Genomic DNA, 24852 nt, shown 5'->3' on the forward strand with positions numbered 1-24852 from the left:
TTTAATTTATGGAAAAGAATGGAATTCCATAGAATAAAATGTCACAATTCTTTCATTAAAACTACATGTATTTGGAAATAAAATATTTGAAGTTTTATACAGCCCTGGCCAATTTGGCTATACAAAGTACCATTTAATTATATATCAGATGATGCTTAGATATGAAAAATAACAAAGAACTTTTAATGTTTGTAGCTTGAAATACTAAATAGAAAAGGTTACTGACCTGGCTTTTTATAGGTAACATAAATATATAGCCCAAGGACTATCACATATGTCAGCAATGCAGCCCACCAATTAATGACAAACATTACTATGCAACAAAGAATTGCTCCAATAAGTGATATCCACATATTGTAGTATTTGAATGCAGGACGCCATCCTATCAATAACAAATAAAATAGATTAATACAAGTCACTCACATACATCATCTATCTGCTTTAGACAATAGTTCATATGTATGCAAAAAATAACTTTCTTTATGGCTGCTCCAAGAGAGGGCTTTAAACAGTAAGTATAAAACTAATACATAACAGTAAAGTCATAGATCATAGATCATGATTTAATTTCACAATTCTTGACAGCCATGAAAAGGGCACACCTATTTACTTCCACATTATTTTATCTTACTAGTTCTGTATCCAATAAACTCTTTACCAAAAAAAGTGTAAATCAACCTACCATAGTGAACACTTAAAACTAAAGATGGTTTTTTAAAAAGAAGTTTAAATTGAGTCTTAAATAGTGTGGTGGTTTTCTTTCTTGATTTTTAGGGCTTCTCCACCTCCCCCTGCTCCTGAGGGGCAATCGGGGCCAGCAGCCACCTCTCACACCCACTGCCAGCAACAGCCCCGCTTGCACCCATTGCTGGTGCCAGCCCTGCTCGTACCCACTGCCAGCCCCTGGTGCCAGTCCCAATCGCTTGGTGCCATCAGCGTGTGCAAGCAGCAGCTGCTGGCCCTGACTGCCCCTGAGGGCTTCTCCACCTCTCCCAGCTCCTGAGGGGTGATCGGGGCAGCAGCCGCCATTCGCCCCCACTGATGGCACCAATCCTGCTTGTACCTGCTACTGGCGCCGGCCCTAATTGCTCTGCGCCTTCAGCAGGTGCAAACAGGACGGAGGCTGTCAGCGCATGGGAGTGGTGGTGGTGGGAGCAGGGCTGCTGGCAGACAGGGGACCAGGGGCCACAGCGGAAGGGGCTGGCCGAGACCCGCCCCTGTGCCCACCACAGCCTTGCGGCCCACAGTTCCTTTCAAGGTGCACAAATTTATGCACTGGACCCCCAGTATCATAATATTCTTAGAACTGAAAGAGAAAGCAGATAAACAAAAATAAAACAAAAAAGCAAAGTAAGTCTTTCACAGTGCTGCTCAGATTTTTAAAACAAAATACAGAATATTATCAGTAAAGTTCACAATAAAGAGATCTTTGAAGACTCAATTTGACTCAATTATAAAGGCAGACTGAGCATTAATGAGCTAATCCCACACATACTATTTTTTAAAATGTGTTTTATTTCCTCTAGAATCAAAGACATTACATTTAAAAAACTTTTTAAAAGTGTAAAATCACCTGGAGATTTTGCAAGTGATGCATGGAATACTGAAAAATTGATCAGAGCATAGGATGCAAGGAAGAAGTTAGAGATAATTGGAGCAATAACGTTCAGTTCAGCTGCAAAAGAAACAAGGCATATTTATTGACATATTAGACATTTTTAACTTTTCAAAATTATGAATTATTTCAAAACTTTAGATAATGGCATATTGGCCATCTAGATTTAATAACTACATTTTGCCATGTATACTTCATGTACTTTTAAGAAATCAAATCTGAAACGTACAGTTGAAACCCCCTGTATACATCACTCTTCCAAAACTGGCATATTCTTTTTCCAATGCTATATAGTTTTACTACATACATAGTCAATCAGTATTATGTAGTAATGTTTGGGGTATTTTAAAAGTTACATGAAATTCGACTTCACACTTTCTATATTTGAAGTTTATCCATATTGATATGTAAAAACCAAGTTCATTCTTTTTTACTGCTAAATATTATTTTGCAGTTTCATTCTTCCACTGATAGATATTCAGGTTGCTTCCATTTTTTACTATTATAATTAACACTAAAACATTCTTGTATATGGGCACAAATGCAAGTTTCTATAGGGTACATTCCCCTAGAGAGAATTGCTGAATTTCGGAAAACTTTACTAAATGTTGCCAACTTGTTCTCAAAAAGCAGCTATACCAAATACATACCTAGCAGTACATGAGAGTTAGTTTCCACACCTGGTGGTATAATCAGACTTTTAATAAAAGTCGAATGGACTGGTGATCAGAGGCAAAGAACAGATAAGTAGAGGCCCCACTTTTAGGGGCGATCCTAAAATCCTTTTCTTTATGCTATTATTAAATTTTTTTTTAGGGACAACAACCTAAGAGTTCTTTCTACCCCTAATGGGGACTTAGTGATAGTAAAAATTTAAGAAAATATGTATTGAGTGCTATTATTTGCAGTATTTTTTAAACACTCTTTCATTTGATCAGAAACTAATTTAGTAAACTAGGCAAAGTAGCATTATTTATTATTTAATAATTCAATGTTTAGAGCTAACATTATAAATGCACCAAAACCTACATTAGCACACCATTTATTTGACTAACCAATTAAGATGAATCCAAGTGCAATTAAGAATGTTAAGATGTAACCACGAAGAGGTTCGTTATTTTTCCCATAACCTTTAGCAAACATCTGGAAAGCTGGGTAGATGTTGTCCTTACATAGAGCCTAATGAAAAAATGTAAACAATAAAATGAAACATTTTGACATACAGATTTGCTTATACTGACAACTGGTTAGTCAGGAATGGAGTCCATGTTTCTAATTCTTTGTCCTCTTAATTTCCCCTATCTCATACTGCTTCACCTACATACTGTACAGGAGAGTCTTAACATTTTAAGAATCAGAAAGAGTATAGAATACCAAAAGTTTTTATCCACCTTACTCCCTCCCCATGCTGAAATTCTTTATGAAGAAGGAACCAGGAAAGAAGGCATACAAATAAAAGAAATTTAGAAGCTTGAGAAGTATGACAGAGATGGGAACTGCTTTACAACAAGTCCAAATACTAGACTTAAAGCAGATAAGAATCCTAATTACAGAACTTAATTATTTTTCTTAAAACACTACTAGAAACTGGTTGAGAGTGTGTGTGTGTGTGTGGTTAATCCTCACCCAAGGATATTTTCCCCATTGATTTTTAGAGAGAGTGGGAGAGAGGGAGAGAGACAAAGAGAGAGCAACATCTATGTGAGAGAGACACATTGATTGGTTGCCTCCCACATGCACTCCAACTGGAGCCGGGGACTCAGCCTGCAACTGAGACATGCCCTTGACCAGCATCGAACCTCCAACCCCTCAGTCTTTGGGTCAATACTCTAACCACTGACCCAAACTGGCCAGGGCCTGAAAACTGTTTTAAGAAAGATATCCTAAATCTTCACTGTACTAACTGGCTACAACTACAACATTAAAAACAAAGCTGCAGAATCAACGTTTTGTTGATTCGATTTAGTAATAAAAAATACTTCCTATTCAGTATCAGCTATTCATTTAATGCTCATTAAAAGGAGATAATATCTATCTCATTCATCATTATACTCAATGTATAGCACATATTAGGCATTCAGACATCTGTAAAATAAAACATTTAGGTTGGCGTCATGCTATTGGAAACAAGATACCTTAATTCTTTTGATTTATGGTCTTGGACCGCACTCCTTATCTTTGGTACAACATTATGAAAATTTATGCTAACAGAGAATATCCAAAAAAGCAAAAATTTATTACTACTTCCAGAAACACAATTCAAAGACTGCACTCTAACTGTATGTAAATGCACAAATGTTATATAAATATATATATTCAAATATATATATATATATATACATATATATATATATATATATATATATATTCACATTCATATGCATAAAGTTAAATATACCAGTCGTGTGTGTGTATGTGTGTTATAATAATATACATCTGGGATTGACAGAAGCAATTCATTTAAAAATATTAACAATCTCAGACAATATTGCCTAAACTCTCCTTTAATAAAGATTGTAATATGAAAGTACTTACCTGAAATATTTTGGGAGCACTCACAAGGGATGCTAATGCAGATGAAAGAGTGGCTGAAAAGATACCTGCAGAAATCAATGGAGCAAATCCTGACACCATGCTCATTACCTTAAAAAAAAGTGATAAAATAGAAAAATAAGTCTTAAAAACAAGAACATAATACTTTACATCATTATTCTAATGAAGGAGACTAATATTGGGGAAAATTTGATAATAGTAAACACTAATAAATTGTTATGGGCATTACAAATTCAGAAATAGATCGACCACTAGCACTTACCTTAGAAAACTTTTTATTTTATAAAATAAACCAGAGGCCCGGTGCACAAAAATTTGTGCACTTGGGCGGGGGGGGTTCCTCAGCCCGGCCTGTGCCCTCTCGCAGTCTGGGACCCCTCGGGAGATAACGACCTGCTGGCTTAGGCCTGCTCCCGGGTGGCAGAGGGCAGGCCCAATCCCTAGGTGCAGCCCCTGGTCGGGCTCAGAGCAGGGCCGATTGGGGAGTTGGGGCGCCTTCCCCTGTCACGCACAGAGCAGGGCCCATTTGGGGGGTTGGGGCTCCGTACCCTGTCACGCACAGAGCAGGGTCAATCAAGGGGTTGGGGAGTTCCCCCCTGTCATGCACAGAGCAGGGCCGATCAGGGGGTTGAGGAGCTCCCCCCTGTCACTCACAGAGTAGGGCCAATAGGGGAGTTGGGGCACCGCCCCCTGTCACACTCAGGGCAGGGTGGATCAGGGGGTTGGGGCGCCGCCCTCTATCACCCACAGAGCAGGGTCATCAGGGGGTTGGGGCGCCGCCACTGTCACACTCAGGGCAGGGCCGATGGGGAGGTTATGGCTCTACCCCATCACACACAGAGCAGGGCCCGTGGGGGGGAGGGAGGGGTTAGGGCACCGTACCCTGTCACACACAGAGCAGGGCTGATCAGGGGGTTGAGGCGCCGCACCCTGTCACACACAGAGCCGCAGGGCGATCAGGGGGTTAGGGAGCTCCCCCCTATCAGGCACAGAGCCGGGCTGATCAGGGGGTTGGGGCGCCTTCCCCTGTCATGAACAGAGCAGGGCGGATAGGGAGGTTGTGGCCCCGCCCCCTGTCACACACAGAGCCACAGGGCGATCAGGGGGTTTGGGCGCTGCCCCCTGTCACACTGATCCCGGTGCCGGGAGGCCTCGCGGCTCCGCTGATCCCGGTGCTGGGAGGCATATTACCCTTTTACTATATAGGGTAGAGGCCTGGTGCATGGGTGGGGCTGGCTGGTTTGCCCTGAAGGGTGTCCTGGATCAGGGTGGGGGGTCCCCACTGGGGTGCCTGGCCAGCCTGGGTGAGGGGATGATGGCTGTTTGCAGCTGGTCACACACCCTTCAGGGTGGGGGTCCCCACTGGGGTGCCTGGCCAGCCTGGGTGAGGGGATGATGGCTGTTTGCAGCTGGTCACACACCCTTCAGGGTGGGGGTCCCCACTGGGGTGCCTGGCCAGTCTGGGTGAGGGGCTGAGGGCTGTTTTCAGGCTGGCAGGCGACTGAAGCTCCCAACTTCTCCTTTTTTCCTTTTTTTTTTTATTCTGGGCCAGCTTTAGCTCTGGCTCCAGCTCTGAGGCTTCTGCTGCTGAAAAAGGTATCTGGTTTGTTTCGGTTCTATAATCAAATCTCTGTATCAACTCCAGCTCTGAGGTCCAGGCTCGCTGAAAGCAGGTTTCTGGGGTTTTGTTTAGCTTCTATATTCGTTACAATGTTTCTTAAACTGCAGGCTCAGAGGCCGGCAAAGCAGGCGGGGAGCGTTGGTTTCCTCCGTCACTGAAGCAAGCAAGCCTCATGTTAGTTTCAAGCTGCCTGGCTGCCGGCCGCCATCTTGGCTGGCAGTTAATTTCAATATCTCGCTGATTAGCCAATGGGAAGGGTAGCGGTCGTATGCCAATTACCATGTTTCTCTTTTATTAGGATGACACACAATGACAGAAGAGCATATTGAACCACTAAGGATCCATCACCTAGTTTCAACAATGACCTACTCAGGGCCAATCTGCACATTATGGTCAATCAAACTACAGATATCATCTATATATATAAATGCCTAAGCAACTGGACGACCATTAGACCGGCTGACCAGTAGCTACGATGCGCACTGACCATCGGGGCCGACACTGAACATAGGAGCTGCCAAGCTGGGGTGACTTGGCAGCTGCAGTTCCCGGGTGATGCACCTGGAGCCAGAGGAAGGAGCCCAATTCCGGGGTGCACCACCCAAGACACCACCCTCTCACAATCTGGAACCCCTCAGGGGATGTTGGCCCAATCCCCACAGGCCAGGCCAAGGGACCCCACAGGTGCATGAGTCCTCTGCCCATTGCAGAGGTCGTGGGTCTTGGCCTTACAGAAACTTTCAGATTCAATTAGTTAAATAATGAGAAATGCAGGACCTACTGGCTATAGCCCCGACATCTGGCACCCATGCTGGGCAATCCACTTAATATCAATTTCCAGTGGAGATAGCATATTTTCCCGCTACCAGTCTCAGTTGGGAAACTGGCTGTGGCTTCCCTCCTTCTGGTTGGACAATAGCACCAGTGGGCAACCTCCGGGAAGGGAAGGAGGCGAAAGAGCAGCTCAGGTGGGAAGGAGGAGGTTCCCGCCGCCACAGGACTCCACCTGGGTGGAAGGGCCTGCATGGGAGCCTGACATTGAGCAGGATCCTGCCCTAGGCCAACTATATTCCAGGCTAAGTATATCCTGTTTGCTAAATAATTACATTTTGCAGTTAAATGACCACAAGTCATCAGTTACTGCCAAACTTAGGGTAAAGTGAGATGAAAGAAGTGAGACAGATACAGAGAGAAAGTGACACAATATTGGGAGAAGAGCGGACGGAGCCCGATTCCAGGGTGCATCACCCAAGAACCGCCCTCTCGCAGTCCGGGACCCCTCGGGATATCAGAGAGCCAGTTTTGACCTGATCCCCGCAGGCCAGGCCAAGGGACCCCGCCAGTGCACGAATTCGTGCACCAGGCCTCTAATATGCATATAAGATCTTTGGTTAATCTCTTCCCGGCCTTCCCTCTCTCCCCTTCCCACTGAGATTCATCAGTCCGTTTCATGTTTCCATGCCTGTGTGTTGAGCATCTGCCCCTGGTGGTCAGTGCACATCACAGCTTCCAGTAGAACGGCTGGACAGTCGCTTAGGCTTTTATATATATAGATGAGTGAGAACTTTTAAAACCTGTAACTGCAAAGCCCTGTCACTGCTTAAATACTAAATTAATTTCTTTACAGCACTAAATAGCCACACAGCATTCAAATTTCCCAAATTGTCCCTCATTTCTTGCTTTTCAAACTGGTTTATGCAAATCAGGATTGGCAAAAAGATTATACTTTACATTTAATGTGTCTCTTAAAAGTCTCTTTAAATATGCAGGTTTATCTTTTCCTTTACATTTTATTATTTTTATGTCGTTTCTCCTATAAACCTCCCCCCCACTCTGGATTTTGCTGACAGCATTTCCACTTTGTTGTTTAACCTGTTTCTTCTCACCTCTGAATTTTAGCCAACTGCTCAGTAGATATGGAGTTAATCAGATTGAAGTATAAATTTTCTAGCAAGAATATTTCAAGGTGATGTGATATACTTCCATCAGGAAGGTTATTTTTTGGATGTTAATAAATTGGTATTATGTTTTTTGAATGTTTGTTTTGCTTTCCCTATCTTTGTACATGTTCAAACATTTCCCAATAATGAAGTCTTTTTTAAAAAAATGGATAGATCATTTAGATCATAAGACAATCAGATAAATCCAAACTGAGGGGTACAATGCAGAACACCTGCCCTAACTCTTCAAAGTGTCAGCATACTGAAAGATTAAAATAGGCAAATTAGGGACTCCTCTAGGTTAAAGGATTTTAAAATAACATGGTAACTAACTGCCATTCATGATCCCAGTTTGGATCCTAAATGTGGGAAAAATAGCTATAAGCGACATTTGTGGGACAAGCAGAGAAATATGAATATGGTATATTTAGATAGAAGTATTTCATCAACATTAAATTGCCGGAATGGGATAATTGTACTGTGCTTGTACAGAATGTTTTAAATACTTCAAAGTGACTGTCATGTTGCAATGTCTACAATTTATTCTTATATGTTTGAGAGGAGAAAGAATAGACATACATAGAAAGGAATGGGGCAAAATATAAACAGCTAGCAAATATAAGTGAAGGGTAGGTACACAGATATTCATTGCACTGTTCTTTCTGCATTTTTGAAATTTGTCAAAATACCAAATTGAGCCCTGGCAGGTGTGGCTGAATTGGTTACAGTGTCATCTCAGGTTTGATTCCCAGTGTGAGGGCACATACTTAGGATGCAGGTTCAGTCCCGGTAGGGGCACATAGATGGAGGCAATCTCTCTCTCTCTTTCATTTCGATTAATTAGAAAATCAGATTTATGTATACAAAACTCCTCTTTATTTGAATGAGTCCGTACTAGACTTGATAAAGACAACGTACTTTTCTATTTTAAGGCAGCAACGCAGAAATCTGATTGGCATTTCAGTCACTGGGCAGAGACCAACATTTGTGCCTTTCATACACAATATCAATGTCAGAATTGGCCTGAATCATTAGTTGGACATGAATACTTTCTTTCATTCCTATGATTTTGCCTAGTCTTGTGACTAGCAAAAACAAACTTCTGTTACATAATTGAGTTCAATATTTGGAACCACAGAAAGTGTAGTCAATTGCTTGAAATGATACAATAGAAAATAAAAATAATGCCATTAAAAATTTAAGTCCCAGATTTTTATATAAAATTTATATATTCTACATAAAATTTATAATTTTCTGAAATATATTAAATCCTCGACTATTCTGCTTGATGTGTTTACATAATACTGGGAAAACATTAGGAAGCAAAATTTTTACTTTGAATTAGTAGAACCATCTATTATAAAAATTTATATCTATTATAAAAATAGATGTTTTAGTCTCCTGAATCTATTACATCTTTTGTGTTATTTTCCTTCTAGCATTCTATGACTTAACAAGCAGCTCTCAAAATTATCTTCGTAATTCCTTCTCCCTTTATTTTTTATTATTTTTTATTATTTTAATTCTCACCCAAGAATATTATTCCATTGATTTTTAGAGAGAGGGAAAGACAGAGATAAATACTGAGGTGAGAAAAACACATCAATTGGTTGCCTCCTGCATGCAGCCCAGGTGGGGAGGAGCCTGCAACCAAGGTACATGCCCTAGACCAGGGGTGGGCAAACTTCTTAACTCAAGGGCCACAATGGGTTCTTAAACTGGACCGGAGGGCCGGAACAAAAGCATGGATGGAGTGTTTGTGTGAACTAACATAAATTCAAAGTAAACATCATTACATAAAAGGGTACGGTCTTTTTTTTTTTTTTTTTTAGTTTTATTCATTTCAAACGGGCCAGATCCGGCCCGCAGGCCATAGTTTGCCCACGGCTGCCCTAGACAGAACTGAACTCAGGACCCTTCGGTCTGCAGGCCAGTGCTCTATCCACTAAGGCAAACTAGTTAGGTCTCCTTCTCCCTTTATATAACCTACTAGTGGCCCACTGCACAAAATTCATGCATGGGGGCGGGGGGTTTCCCTCAGCCCCGCCTGCACCCTCTCCATTCGGGGACCCTTTAGGGGATATCCTAAACCAGCAGTCGGACATCTCTCTCACAATCTGGGACCCCTGGCTTCTAACTGCTCACCTGCCTCTGCCTGCCTGATTACCCCTAACTGCCGTCCACTGCCGGCCTTATCTCGCCCCCAACTGCCCTCCACTGCTGGCCTTTTCTTGCCCCCAACTGCCCTCCCCTGCTGGCCTGATCTCGCCCCCAACTGCCCTCCCCTGCTGGCCTGATTGCCCCTAACTGCCTCTGCCTTGGTCTCCATCATAATGGCTTTGTCCAGAAGGAAGTCAGATGTCCTGAAGATGGCCATTTGATCTGATATAATTAGCATATTACCCTTTTATTAGTATAGATTATTAGTATAGATAGATTATATAGGATAGGATTGCTTAAATGGGTGGGGGGAGCCTTTTTCAGGAGGAGGAGATGCTCTTGGCAAACAAAAACACATAATCCCTATATCTGGACTGATAGCCAGCTATATGCACTATACTGCCAAACTGATCATGAAAAAAAATGAAACCCCTTTCTTACACCTTACACCAAACAGCTGTTGCCCTTAAAACCCCTCCTCAGCCCCCATCTTAGATTCTGCCTTCGCAGTTCACCCAGATTAGGTTCTGATTGGTCAGTTTCTATGCAAGTCAGCGTCAAATGCTCCACCTCCTAGGCAGCCATTGGCTCCTCACAGTTCACCCAGATTTGATTCTGGTTGGTTTCTATGCCAGTCAGTGTCTCCAGGCCTATCTCCGGGCCTGATCAGAGAGCGGGGCTGATCAGCAGCCCCCACGGCTGCTGGCAAGGCCTGGAGAGAAAGAGGGACAAGGGCTGATCAACAGCTGCCACTGAGGCTGTAGATCAGACCCTGCTTCTCTCTCCATGCCTCTCTCTGGGCCTGATCTGCAACCCCCTCAGCAGTCAGTGCTGGGTCACCATGGCAACCCAGCACTGACTGCAGGACTGACTTCCAGTGTTCGGTCAAGTCTTAAGTCATTTTGGATATTACAGTCCTTGGCTCTTTATATATATAGACTCTCAGTTTCTAAAACCTATTAACTTTTATTAAAAAAAACTAGTGGCCTGGTGCACAAATTCATGCATGGGCAGTGTCTCTAGGCCTGGCTGGCTATCAGGGCTAATTGGGGCCGGTGGGGGGAGGGACTGTGGGAGGTTGGCCGCTGGCCCCATTGGGAAAGAGGCCGCATCTTCTGCCACCCACCCCTGGTTCCCTGTCCCAGCCTAGGCCCCAAAGGTCCTGGCGGTGTTGGGAGATGGTTGCTGGGCACAGAAGGAAAGGACACTGCCATCGGCGCCCAGTGGTTCCCAGTTTCCTTCTCCCCCCCCCCGCCCCCATTCCCTTGCCGCCGTGCTACCACCATGGCAGGTGGGTGGCCCCCCGGGAAGGGAGAGGACAGGAGCAAGACAAACCCTTGTGTTGAGGGCTGATTTTCAATAGATCGCAGCAAGGGGACTGCTCTGCTCTGTATGAAACTCTGACCCAGAAGCTGGTCGTCTATGAATGATTTAGCACCAGGGGGCCGGCCAGCCGGGGGGAGGGACCACGGGCGGTTGGCTCTGGGAGCACACCAACCAGCTAACCAGCAGGGGGCAGCTCCTGCGTTGAGTGCCTGCCCCTGGTGGTCAGTGCGTGTCATAGCGACTGGTTGACCAGCCGTTCCGGTCATTCGGTCATAAGGGTCACTTAGGCATATATATATAAAACCAGTACTTTTAAAGGAGTATTTATATTTAAAGTAATTGAGATACTTTAATTAGAAAACTAAACTCATTTCGGTTAGTTTGGATCTAAACTGCTCAAAATAAAAATGAAATACTTAGGTGTATATTTAATAAAATATGTTTAAGACTTGTATTCTGAAAACTACACAATGCTAATGAAAGAAATCAAAGAAGTTTTAAGTAAATGGAAAAACATACTGTGTTCATGGATTGGAACACTCAACATAGTAAATATGTCAATGCTCCCCAAATTGATATACAAGTTTTTTGCAGATAGAATAAAAACATAAGATTATTCTAAAATTTATATGGAAAAGCAAAGGAACTAAAATAGCTAAAACAATTTTGAAAAAGGATAAAATGGGAAAAATCAATCAATCTGACTTTAAGACTTTTATAACTACAGTAATCAATAATGTATGGCATTGGTGGAGGAATAGACACACAGATCAATGGAATAGGCAGAGAATCCAGAAATAGGCTCAGCAAACATAACCATATGTGAGATGCCTCTGATGCTTTCTTCCTTTCTGAAACAGTATTCTACATATATTATACTCTTGGTATTACCCTTGGAGGTCCTTCTGCTCTTGAATGGCTTCAGATTTTAACTTTTCATATTTTTCTGTTTGTCCAGTTAGTTACCTACAGTCTTTTAAAAAAAAATCTAGATATAATATAAAAACAGTCCTCCTTTCTAAGTTATTGCTGTACTCTGAATGGTCAGATTTGATAGTAGTCTGACCTTAGATAAGTATAGAATGTGTATAATATAAATTTAATACTCACCTGGAAGTTGTTCATTAGGCCATAGGAACAAGGATTGCTTTCACAATAAGAAAAGTCAAAGTTTAATTTGCAGGCTGCAGAAGTACAGTTTGTTAGCTCTGTCACAATAGTATCATTAATGTTCCCGGTGGCATCCCGAACAACACAAGCACCTGAAGCACAAGTGACAACGAGAACAGATAATATAGCTAATGTTTATGTTCATTTCAAATTATATATACCCATAAAGAAATGATACTGACTGCATATAAACTTGCTTATATTAGCACACACTGCATTTACAGTTAAGATAGCTTTATGTGGAACAGAACTGGGAAAGCATCATTGTCCCCAATATCTTAATGAAATAGAACCTTACAAAGAGTAGTACCTACACATATACACTTAAGCTTGTGAAATATAGTTGTTTATAAATGGTATATTAGGAAAACTATTCCCTGGCCTATTTGGTTAATGTGTCCTTAAGCAAATATAAAAACCTTGTGTTCAAAGAGTTCCACATGGCAGAAGCATTTTCCTATACTTCAAGTACTTTATATTTGAAACCTATCAAAGATCAGACTTCAGGTAATTTCTTCTGTACAGGAAAACAATTTGAATATTAATAAATTATAATTCTATTTAAACATTTGTCTCAAATAAGTCTAACCTGATATTAAGAAAATACATGTTATCTGTGGTTTGCTTAGAAATAACCTTTAGAGCAGAGTGAATGGGTATAGACGAAACAAGATTAACCATGTACTAATAATTCTTTTTTTTTTTTTGCTTTTTTTTTTATTGCTTAAAGTATTACAAAGGGTATTACATATGTGTCCATTTTTTCCCCCCGCCCTAGACAGTCCCCTAGCCTCCCCCATCCCCCAGTGTCTTATGTCCATTGGTTATGCTTATATGCATGCATACAAGTCCTTTAGTTGATCTCTAACCCCCCTACCTCCTGCCCCCCAACCCTCCCCGGCCTTCCCGCTGCAGTTTGATAATCTGTTTGAGGCAGCTCTGCCTCTGTATCTATTATTGTTCAAAAGTTTATAATGGTCTCTATTATCCATGAATGAGTGGGATCATGTGGTATTTTTCCTTCATTGACTGGCTTATTTCACTTAGCATAATGCTCTCCAGTTCCATCCATGACGTTGCAAAAGGTAAGAGTTCCTTCCTTTTTACAGCAGCATAGTATTCCATCGTGTAGATGTACCACAGTTTTCTAATCCATTCATCTACTGATGGGCACTTAGGCTGTTTCCAGATCTTAGCTATGGTGAATTGAGCTGCTATGAACATAGGGGTGCATATATCCTTTCTGATTGGTGTTTCTGGTTTCTTGGGATATATTCCTAGAAGTGGGATCACAGGGTCAAATGGGAGTTCCATTTTCAGTTTTTTAAGGAAACTCCATACTGTCTTCCATAGTGGCTGCACCAGTCTGCATTCCCACCAGCAGTGCACAAGTGTTCCTTTTTCTCCACATCCTCTCCAGCACTTGTCGTTTGTTGATTTGTTGATGATAGCCAGTCTGACAGGTGTGAGGTGGTACCTCATTGCTGTTTTGATTTGCATCTCTCGGATGATTAGTGACTTTGAGCATGTTTTCATATGTCTCTTGGCTTTCTGAATGTTCTCTTTTGAAAGGTGTCTATTTAGGTCCTTTGCCCATTTTTTGATTGGATTGTTTATCTTCCTTTTGTTAAGTTGTATGAGTTCCCTATAAATTTTGGAGATTAGGCCCTTATCAGATATGTCATTGGCAAATATGTTTTCCCACACAGTGGGTTTTCTCGTTGTTTTGTTGATGGTTTCTTTTGCTGTGCAGAAGCTTTTTATTTTGATGTAGTCCCATTTGTTCATTTTCTCTTTCGTTTCAAGTGCCCTAGGAGCTGTATCAGTGAAGAAATTGCTTCGGCATATGTCTGAGATTTTGTTGCCTTTGGATTCTTCTAGAATTTTTATGGTTTCCTGTCGTACATTTAAGTCCTTTATCCATTTTGAGTTTATTTTTGTGTATGGTGTAAGTTGGTGGTCTAGTTTCATTTTCTTGCATATATCTGTCCAATTTTCCCAACACCATTTATTGAAGAGATTATCTTGGCTCCATTGTATGTTCTTGCCTCCTTTGTCAAATATTAATTGAGCGTATTGGTTCGGGCCGATTTCTGGGCTCTCTATTCTATTCCATTGATCTATATGCCTATTCTTGTGCCAGTACCAGGCAGTTTTGAGAACAGTGGCTTTGTAATACAACTTGATATTTGGTATTGAGATCCCACCTACTTTGTTCTTTTTTAGGATCGCTGCAGCTATTCGGGGTCTTTTTTTATTCCAGATGAATTTTTGGAGAGTTCGTTCTAGATCTCTGAAGTATGCCGTTGGTATTTTAATGGGAAGTGCGTTGAATTTATAGATTGCTTTGGGTAGTATGGATATTTTAATGATGTTGATTCTACCAATCCATGAACACGGTATGTTCTTCCATCTGTTTATGTCTTCCTCTATATCTTTTTTCAACGTCCTGTAGTTTTCTGAGTAGAGGTCTTTTACCTCTTTAGTTAAGTTAATTCCTAGGTAGCTTAATTTTTTTGGTGCGATGGTAAACGGGATTGTTTTTATAATCTCTCTTTCTGAAAGTTCACTATTGGTGTATAGAAATGCCTCAGATTTCTTGGGGTTAATTTTGTATCCTGCTACATTGCCAAATTCATGTATTAAGTCTAGTAGCTTTTTGATGGAGTCTCTAGGGTTTTGTATGTATAATATCATGTCGTCTGCAAATAAGGACAGTTTTACTTCCTCTTTTCCAATTTGGATGCCTTTTATTTCTTCTTCTGGCCGAATTGCAATGGCTAACACTTCCAGTACTATGTTGAACAGGAGTGGAGAGAGTGGGCATCCCTGTCTTGTTCCTGTTCTTAGGGGAAATGGTGTTAGTTTTTGTCCGTTGGGTATGATGCTGGCTGTGGGCCTGTCATATATGGCTTTTATTATGTTGAGGTATGATCCTTCTACTCCCACCTTGCTGAGAGTTTTTATCAAAAATGGGTGTTGAATTTTGTCAAATGCTTTTTCTGCATCAATTGATATGACCATGTGGTTTTTTTCTTTCAATTTGTTTATGTGATGTATCACGTTTATTGATTTGCGGATATTGTACCATCCTTGCATCCCTGGGATAAATCCAACTTGGTCATGGTGTATGATCTTTCTGATGTATTGCTGGATCCGATTTGCTAAGATTTTGTTGAGGATTTTGGCATCTATGTTCATGAGGGATATTGGCCTGTAATTCTCTTTCATTGTGTTGTCTTTACCTGGTTTTGGTATTAGGGTGATGCTGGCTTCATAGAATGAGCTTGGAAGTGTTCCTTCCTCTTGAATTTTTTGTAGTAGTCTGAGGAGGATAGGTTTTAGTTCTTCCTTGAATGTTTGGTAAAACTCCCCTGTGAAGCCGTCTGGTCCTGGGCTTTTGTTTGCTGGAAGCTTTTTGATGACTGCTTCAATTTCTTCCATAGTTATTGGCCTGTTGAGATTTTTAGATTCTTCCTGATTGAGTTTTGGAATGTTGTATTTTTCTAGGAATTTGTCCATTTCCTCCATGTTGTCTAGTTTGTTGGAGTAGAGCTGTCCATAGTATTTTTTAACAATCATTTGTATTTCTGTGGGGTCTGTTGTTATTTCGCCTCTATCGTTTCTGATTTTGTTTATTTGGGTCCTCTCTCTTTGCTTCTTGGTGAGTCTGGCTAGAGGTTTGTCAATTTTGTTTATCCTTTCAAAGAACCAGCTCTTGGTTTCATTGATTTTCTGTATTGTTTTTTTGGTCTCTATGTCATTTATTTCTGCTCTAATCTTTATTATCTCCTTCCTTCTGCTCACTCTGGGGTTTTCTTGTTGCTCTCTTTCTAATTCTTTGAGTTGTAGAGTTAGATGATTTACTACCATTTTTTCTTGTTTTTTGAGATAGGCCTGTAGAGCTATAAACTTCCCTCTCAGGACTGCTTTCATTGTGTCCCATAGGTTTTGGATTGTTGTGTTTTCATTGTCATTAGTTTCCAGGATGTTTTGAATTTCTTCTTTGATTTCATTGGTAACCCAATCAATATTTAATAGCATGCTATTCAGCTTCCAGGTGTTTGAGTATTTTGGGTTGTTTTTATTGTAGTTTATTTCTAATATTATGCCATCGTGGTCTGGGACGACGCTTTTTATGATTTCAATCTTCTTGAATTTGGGGATACTTTGCTTGTGACCCAATATATGGTCTATTTTTGAATATGTCTTATGAGCACTTGAGTAGAATGTATATTCCGTGGCATTGGGGTGAAGTGTTCTGAAGATGTCTATTAAGTCCATCTGATCTAGTGAGTCATTTAGGATTGCTGTATCTTTGCTGATTGTTTGTCTAGAGGACTTATCCAGTGCTGTCAGTGGTGTATTAAAGTCCCCTACTATGATTGTATTGTTGTCGATCTCTCCTTTGATATCTTCCAGGAGTTTTTTTATGAATTTGGGTGCTCCTGCATTGGGTGCATATATGTTTACCAGGGTTATATCTTCTTGTTGTATTGATCCCTTTAGTATTATGAAGTGGCCTTCCTTATCTCTTGTTATGGCCTTCACTTTGAGGTCTATTTTGTCCGATATAAGTATTGCTACCCCAGCTTTCTTTTCCTTTCCATTTGCCTGAAAGATATTTTTCCATCCTTTCACTTTCAGTCTGTGTGAGTCCCTTCTAATGAGGTGGGTTTCTTGTAGACAGCAGATGTATGGGTCATGTTTTTTTTATCCATTCAGCCACTCGATGTCTTTTGTTTGGAGCATTTAGTCCGTTTACGTTTAAAGTTATTATTGAATGGTACTTGTTTGTAGCCATTTCTTTTTTTGTGTGGCTGTTTTCTTTCTGAGGTTTTTATTTCTTCTTTTTATACCAGTCCCTTTAGCATTCCTTGCATTGCTGGCTTGGTGGTGATAAACTCCCTTAGCCGTTTTTTGTCTGTGAAGCTTCTTATTTCCCCTTCAAGCTTGAATGATAGCCTTGCTGGATAGAGTATTCTTGGATTCAGTCCTTTGCTTTGCATCACTTTGTAAATTTCTGTCCATTCTTTTCTGGCCTGATGTGTTTCTGTTGAGAAATAATTTGACAATCTAATGGGAGATCCCTTGTATGTAACTTTCCGTCTCTCTCTTGCAGCCTGTAAGATTCTCTCTTTGTCCTGAACATTTGCCATGGTAATTATGATGTGTCTTGGTGTGGGTCTTTTTGGGTTCACCTTGTTTGGGACTCTCTGGGCTTGTGTGACTTTTTTCTTCCCCACTTCAGGGAAGTTTTCTGATATTATTTCTTCTAATAGGTTTTCTAATCCTTGTTCATCCTTCTATTGTTCTGGTACCCCTATTATTCGTATGTTGTTTCGTTTCATGTTGTCCCAAAGCTCCCTTAGGCTCTCCTCCTGTCTTTTAATTTTTTTCTCCAATTGCAGTACATTTTGGGTGTGTTTTGCTTCCTTGTCTTCTAATTCACTAATTCGGTCCTCCGCTTCTCCTAGTCTACTGTTGATACTTTCAATGGAGTTTTTCATTGCAGCTATATCACTCTTCATTTCTTCTTGGGTCTTACTTAAGTTGTTAATTTTTTCATCTGTTTCTTCTAGCTTCTTCCATATGTTATCGATTTTTTCATCTGTTTCTTCTTGCTTCTTGCAGAGGTTGTCAATTTTTTCCTCCATCCGGTTTATGCACTCTAGGACCCTTATTCTGAATTCTTTTTCTGTCATGTTGCATGCCTCTGTATTACTTAGCTGCTTTTCTGGAGAGTCCTCCTCTTTCCTTTGGGGGTTTCTTTGTCTACCCATGTTTGATCTCACTGACATATCTAGACGTTGAGTTGTTCAGTGGTTGCTCCCTTGGTGGCAGTGACTCCTTGGTCTGTGGTTGCTCTTCGGGCGGTTGCGGTAGCAGCTGCTCTTCAGTTGGCAGCAGCTCCTCTGGTGGGTGCTGTTCACAGCTGTGGTGGCTCTTCTGGCTGGTGGGGTGAGGTTTCACGTACAGCTGCTGTTCCTCAGCAGAGGGTGTGGTGCTCAGGAGGTTGCTGTTGCTTGGATCTGCTTTCCAGGGGAGTTCTGCTCTTCCCGGCTGCAAACCGTCTCACCAGCTGAGCAATTTCGCCAATTCGGTGTGGGTGTTATTAGTTTCAGCTGCTGACTCCATTTGCTCCGGGACACAACCTGGGACGCGTCTGCCTATATCGCCGCCATCTTCCGTCCCCCCAACCATGTACTAATAATTCTTGAAAACTTTTTTGAGGCTGGGTAATAGTTATATTGGGCTCATTAGAAAATTTTCTCTACTTTCGTACAGAATTGAAAATTCCCATAATAAAAATTGTAAAAGTTTTCTTGAAGAAAGCAATTCACTATTTGAAATAACATATGATGTATAGTAAGTAATAATGGTTTCTTAGACCTCATATATTTTTACTTTTAAAGCATTTTAATACTATCTAATCAGATATAAGGCATTATAGCAAAAACTGAACAATAAAGGGAAGAATATTTTAATGACTAAACAGACTACACATAGTTCTTTTCTTTCTTTTTTAAAGAGAGAGAGAGGATGGGAGAGGTAGAGAGAGAAACATATGTACCCTGAGCAGGGCCAACCCAAAACCTGGGTAAGTGCCGTGAACAGGAATTGAACCTGTGACCTTTTGATACATGGGGCAATACTCAACCAACTGAGCCATACCAGCAAGAGCTACGCATGGTTTATTCTTAAATTTCTTCATCTAACTTTCAGAGCAGTGTTTGAAAAACCATGTTTCCTTGAAGGTACTTCTGAAACCATAGGGATTGAGGCCTGTCTATGCCTAAAGCAATTATTCTTTTATGTGTTTTATGTGTTTCACATTCCAAAAGGCTTCATTGCTTTGAACTAGTTACACAATCACTGGTGTAGATGCAATCTTTACTGGTTCAGCCACTGAAGACCAGGGAGAAAGGGCTACTTCTATTGCTCCAAGGGCTAATGTAGGCAGAATAAAATGATTATGTGGGCCAGTAGTGTTAGAGGGTCAGAAACAAACAGAAAACACTTATCTGCTACTGCTATAACAAATTAGTTTCTAATTTGAAATATATTCATTTATATCATTTGTGAAATTAAAACTAAATTTTCTTTAGCTTATGTATAGAATATATAAGAACACTAGGTAGAAACTTTTAAGGGAACAAAAATATTTTGGTAAGATTACAAATAGCATATAGTTTATTTGTTTTTTAAAAATTAGATTTATCTATGGATTTTAAGGCTAAATGAAAACTAATTCCTTTTTTAAATTTTAGTTTAACCTGCTACAATACTGATTATTAGAATTTCCAACTTTCATTTACAGATATTTCAATACTAGAGGCCCAGTGCACAAAAATTTGTGCACTCAGGGGGTCCCTCAGTCCGGCCTGTGCCCTCTCGCAGTCAGGGACCCCTCGGGGGATGTCCACCTGCTGGCTTAGGCCCGCTCCCCCAGGGGAATGGGCCTAAGCTGGCAGTCAGACATCCCTCTGGCAGCCCGGGAGCCCTTGGGGGATGTCCACTTGCCAGCAAGGAGCAGGCCTAAGCTGCAGTCAGACATCCTTAGCGCTGCTGAGGAGGTGGGAGAGGCTCCCGCCACCACCACTGTGCTGGCAGCCATCAGCCTGGCTTGTGGCTGAGCAAAGCTCCCTCTGTGGGAGAGCACTGACCACCAGGGGGCAGCTCCTGCATTGAGTGTCTGCCCCCTGGTGGTCAGTGTGTGTCATAGTGACCAGTCATTCCCAGTGGTTCTGTTGTTAGGGTCAATTTGCATATTACCCTTTTATTATATAGGATTACATTTGTGAAAATTAGCAGAAGAGTTTGTAAAAACAGTTCTGTCAGGACTTCCCAAAAATGACAGAATGTACAGCAAAAATAAAATTTTCTTATTGAAATACTATGGAAACCTTATTCTATAGTCTATGAATTTAGAGTCTGTAATTCTTTAAATTGGTATTATAATAAGATTTAATTTTGCAATGTGCTTAAAACATTTAACAATAAAATTTGAATTAGAGTTTATACATTAAAAGCAATGCTTACATCTTAAGAATGTTTCCTGGGTATATACTTTAATGAAAGTGTAGTAAATTTGAGACAATTCCTCTAATCACTGCATGCAAATTTTATGTAAATTAAGTTATTTAATTTTTTTCTAACTTAAAGAACCTACTATTATAAATAGCCTTTAAAGACTTTATTTTAAAAAAACACAAACAAACCAAAACTCACTTTATCTGAAAGCAATTCTATAAAGCAAGCACCAGTTATCCTTGGTAGTGAAATCTCTAAGCTCCAGTTCCATCATCTATAAGTGATTTTAGAGATTGGTTGACCACTTAAGTCCTTTCAAGTTCTAAAATGCTATGAGTCCATAAATGTAATAAAATGGTTAAATACCATTTTCATTCAATTTACTAAGACATTAGTAAGTTTTTAATTCAATGTACTATGTACTGTTCATCAAAATCAGTTTTTATGGTAAAAAAAAATGCTAGGCACCGCACTTAATGGCCTTGAAACAATCTTCATATAATAAGATTATGAGAAAATATTAAATAACCACCATAAACAAAAATATTCAAGAATGTGTAAAGATCAAAGTTAAATGCATTTACTTTTACATATAAATTATATTTTCTATAAATATATTTCTGAAATTTAAGAGTTTGCAGATAAGATTTTATATATTTTCTAACTTAATATAATTAAATTCTGGAGGAGGAGCATTTGGTGGTTTAGATAATATCTAGATAAAATCACTTACTAGTTTACTTAAAACTAATTTTAATGAAAATATGCAACACCATGTCTTTTGACTGAAATATTTCTGAATTGAAAAATAACTAAAATTTCTGAAACATAAAGAAATGTAAAGCTATTTACCTACAGATACTGCAATTCCTATGTAAACCACCGTAGTGATTAAAATGGCTAAGAGTGTTCCTTTGGGTATGGCTGACTGAGGATCCTAGAAGACAAGAAGATTTTTTTTTTAAGTATACCTTTAAAAATAAATACATGTATACCATTTTTAATATATAATCAATATAGTGCTTTTTAATATAAATCAATACAGTACTTACTGCAAGATCACCGGAGATATTTGCTCCAGCCAGAATGCCAGTTGCAGCAGGAAAAAAGATGGCAAAGACAGAAAAAAAGGTCTCTTCCCCTCGAAAATCTGGTCCAAAGTTCTCATTAAATATTTCAGCTGTAGAGAACAAAACATTTTTTGTAATTAATAGATAGAGTAGACCATAATAATTAGGTCAAGAGTAAGTGGTATGCATGACCCCTGACATTTCTTCAGTTCAAATAACTGATAAACTCTTGAATATTTCCTAATTCACACCTAATTCTTTTCTTATATGAGGGAACAGTATATACCAAAATGATGATTTGACCTGGGACATTTCCTACTATTTTGTGTACCTTCATAATCAAGTTTTGAGCACCTCTAATTTGATTATTAACGCTGGTCCAAATGTAAATCAAAGTGTGGATAAATCCCTCAATCTCAGAGGTCAAAGAAATAAGAAAGGAGGTAGGAAAACAAAGTAACATCATACTAATCTGGAACCTTTTTTTTTTTTAACATCCAACATAAATACTATCTGTACAGTTTTATCTATTTTGTAGTGATAACTTGTTTGATTTTTGAGGCTATTTTTGGGCCTTCCAATAATTTTAGCATAAGCAAATTAGGTAAAGGTCCTTTCCATTTCAACAATAATGAAAGCTTCAACTAATCCTACTGTTTCCATCTATTCTGATAGGTCCTGACACTAAACCAATTAACAGTCATTTATTCATCCATTCACCCATCCTTGAGCGTCAATGTGTCAGGTCCTGTACTGGAGCCATCTAGTTATATCAAGAAATAGAGTAGCAAAAAACTAGACATTGTTCCTACCTTTATGGAACTTAAGAATCCCAATTGGGAGCTACACAGTCAGTAAAGAAGCAAGTCATTACAAATAGCAGTAAGTAGACTGATGGAAATCGGATGTTGTGATAAAGAATGAGAGAACCTAATTCAGTGTGGTTACAGAAGGCTAAAGGATGTAACTATGGAAACAATACTTAAAAAGATAATTTACTGAGCAAGAATCAGCCAGGTGATGATTAGGGAAAATATTACACCAGGAATAAGAAATGACATTTATAAAGGCCCAAAGGTAGGAAAAAGGCTTAGCTCTTTGAGGAATTAAAAGAATGTAAAGCTCTTATCATAGTAACATGGAGAATAAAATCAGGTTTGTAAAATCAGTGGGGGTGAGACTATGCAAAATTTTATTTTAGATTTTATCCTAAATATAATGAAAAGCTAAGGTAGGCTAAGAAACATGCAAATGACATGATGTTACTAAGGCTTGTGTGGATAATGGACCAACAGCATCAACATCTGAAGCAGGAAGACCCACTAGGAGGTTACTCCAATGGTTCAATCTATGAGGGGAGAATAGTATAGAGGAAGATTAGAAAGTAAAGGGGCAGGTAGGGAACATTGAGATCCTGGCTTTTTCCACATACTGTACTCAAACGTTAAAGTCTGAAAAGGATTATGTAGGAGAGACATCATATAAGTAGTTATGTATATCCAGAATTTAAAAAGAGAAATCCAGGAATAAAAACATGTCAGTCTCTTGATAGCATTTGGAGCCATGAGAATAGACCTCACTGAAGGAAAGAATACAATTAGAAGGCCCAAGGCCAAACCTGTGCAATTGACATTTAGAAACTAGGAAGAGAAGGGGTAAAAGGAGTAATAGAGACAGTGACAATGTGACATCAAAACAAGAAAAGTATTTCAAGGAGAATGAGACAACTAAGTGTAATGCTGCTGGGAAGCAGAGGACTAAAATACTGCACACTGGATCTAGTACCATGTGGTTGTCACCTTGACAGATGGAAATCAGGTAAGGATTTAATGAAGGAAATAAAAACATTTGGTAAAAGTCTGATGGGAAGTAGGCTATGCAGTCTCCAAGTATCCTACAACATATTATTACTTAACTAGAGGCCTGCTGCACAAAATTTGTGCATGGGGGGGAGGGGGAGGGGAGGAGCGCTGTCCCTCAGCCCATCCTGCACTCGCTCCAATCCAGGACCCCTCAGGGGATATCCGACTGCCTCTCACAATCCAGGACCGCTGGCTCCTAACCCTCGCCTGCCTGCCTGCCTGCCTGCCTGATTGTCCCTAACTGCTCCCCTACTGGCCTGATCACCCCACACCCAGGACCCAGGATTCCCTCCTCAGGCCAGTTGCAGGCACCCAGGACCCAGGCCAGCTTCTCCTGGGCTGGCCGCAGCCAGAGGGTACTGTGGGCAGGTGGCTTCGCCTGGACCACAGCAGCAGACACCCGGGACCACGTGGCGGGTGCTTGTCCCTCTCCCAGGCCACAGCCTGGTTGGTTCCCATTCCTCTCTCTCGAGCTCATTTGTGCCTGGCTGATCCCCAATCCTCTCTCCCCAGTGTTGAGTGTCTGAGCCGTTATGGCTTAAGGGCATTACGACCATTTGCATATTAGTTCTTTATTAAAAAGGATTACAAAGTAGAAAATGGCAATCTCACAATAAAAAAACCTCTCAGATACCACTTTGACTAAGTCACCAAAGTTAAAACCATCACTGACAGGGAAAAAAAGATGTGTCTCCTAATGTGATGCATTACATATCGTTCATGCTATTTTCCTGGCAAAACAAATAACCTGAATCTATGAAAATAAATCAGATGAACCCACTGGAGCGAGTTCTACAAAACAAATGGCCTATATTCTTGAGAAATGTCACTATCACGAAAAACAAAGGCAAAGGAGCTGTTTCAGGTTCAAGGAGATTGAAGATTATGTAAAGAACCATTTAAAAAAAAAAAAAAAAAAGAAGAGACATGACAACTCAATGCAATACATAATCATTCACTGGCTCCTGGTCCTGGCTGGTGTTGCTCAGTGGTAAGAGTGTTGGACCATGCACTGAAGGGTCTCAGGTTTGATTTCTGGTCAAGGGCAAATACTTGGGTTGCAGGTTCCATCCCTGCCTGGGTAGGGACACATGTGGGAACAACCAATCAATGTGTCTCTCTCATGTCCATGTTTCTCTCTCCCCACCTCCTTTCCTCCCTTTTCTTCCCCTTCCCTCTCTCCTTCCCTCTCTGAAAATCAATGGAAAAGATAACCTTGGGCGAGGATTAGCAAAAAAAAAATTTTTTTTAGAGAACTGGATCCTGGAACAGTAAAAGAAAAGGGAAAAAAAAGCTACTATAAAGATTTTTATAGAAACAATTGGAAAATTTTGTATACAACCCATATATTAGATATTAGCATTGTGCCAAAGTTAAACTTCTTGAATTGTCCTTTTCCTTAGAAGATACATGCTTAAGTACAATGTTTAGAGGTAAGTCATGATTTCTGCAACTTCTCTTAAAAGTTTTAGCCATCATAGTAGTAATGAATAGATACATA

The 24852-nt window shown here is 40.3% G+C and overlaps 1 protein-coding gene across 3 annotated transcripts in view; it reads right to left on the reverse strand.

Annotated features, from left to right (window-relative positions):
- The window catches only part of SLC12A2 (solute carrier family 12 member 2), a 101579-nt gene that overhangs the window by 31940 nt on the left and 44787 nt on the right, over window positions 1–24852 (reverse strand). For all 3 annotated transcript variants that reach the window (XM_059693722.1, XM_059693721.1, XM_059693720.1), the window contains exons 8-14: window positions 21472–21599; window positions 21272–21356; window positions 12326–12477; window positions 4151–4258; window positions 2671–2794; window positions 1574–1675; window positions 227–382 (exon numbers count right to left, since the gene is read on the reverse strand). In XM_059693722.1, the coding sequence (XP_059549705.1) occupies window positions 227–382; window positions 1574–1675; window positions 2671–2794; window positions 4151–4258; window positions 12326–12477; window positions 21272–21356; window positions 21472–21599 (855 nt within the window). The remainder of the gene's footprint in view (window positions 1–226; window positions 383–1573; window positions 1676–2670; window positions 2795–4150; window positions 4259–12325; window positions 12478–21271; window positions 21357–21471; window positions 21600–24852) is intronic.

Source organism: Myotis daubentonii, chromosome 4 (genome assembly GCF_963259705.1).
Source record: "Myotis daubentonii chromosome 4, mMyoDau2.1, whole genome shotgun sequence".
NCBI classification, from domain to species: Eukaryota; Metazoa; Chordata; class Mammalia; order Chiroptera; family Vespertilionidae; genus Myotis; species Myotis daubentonii.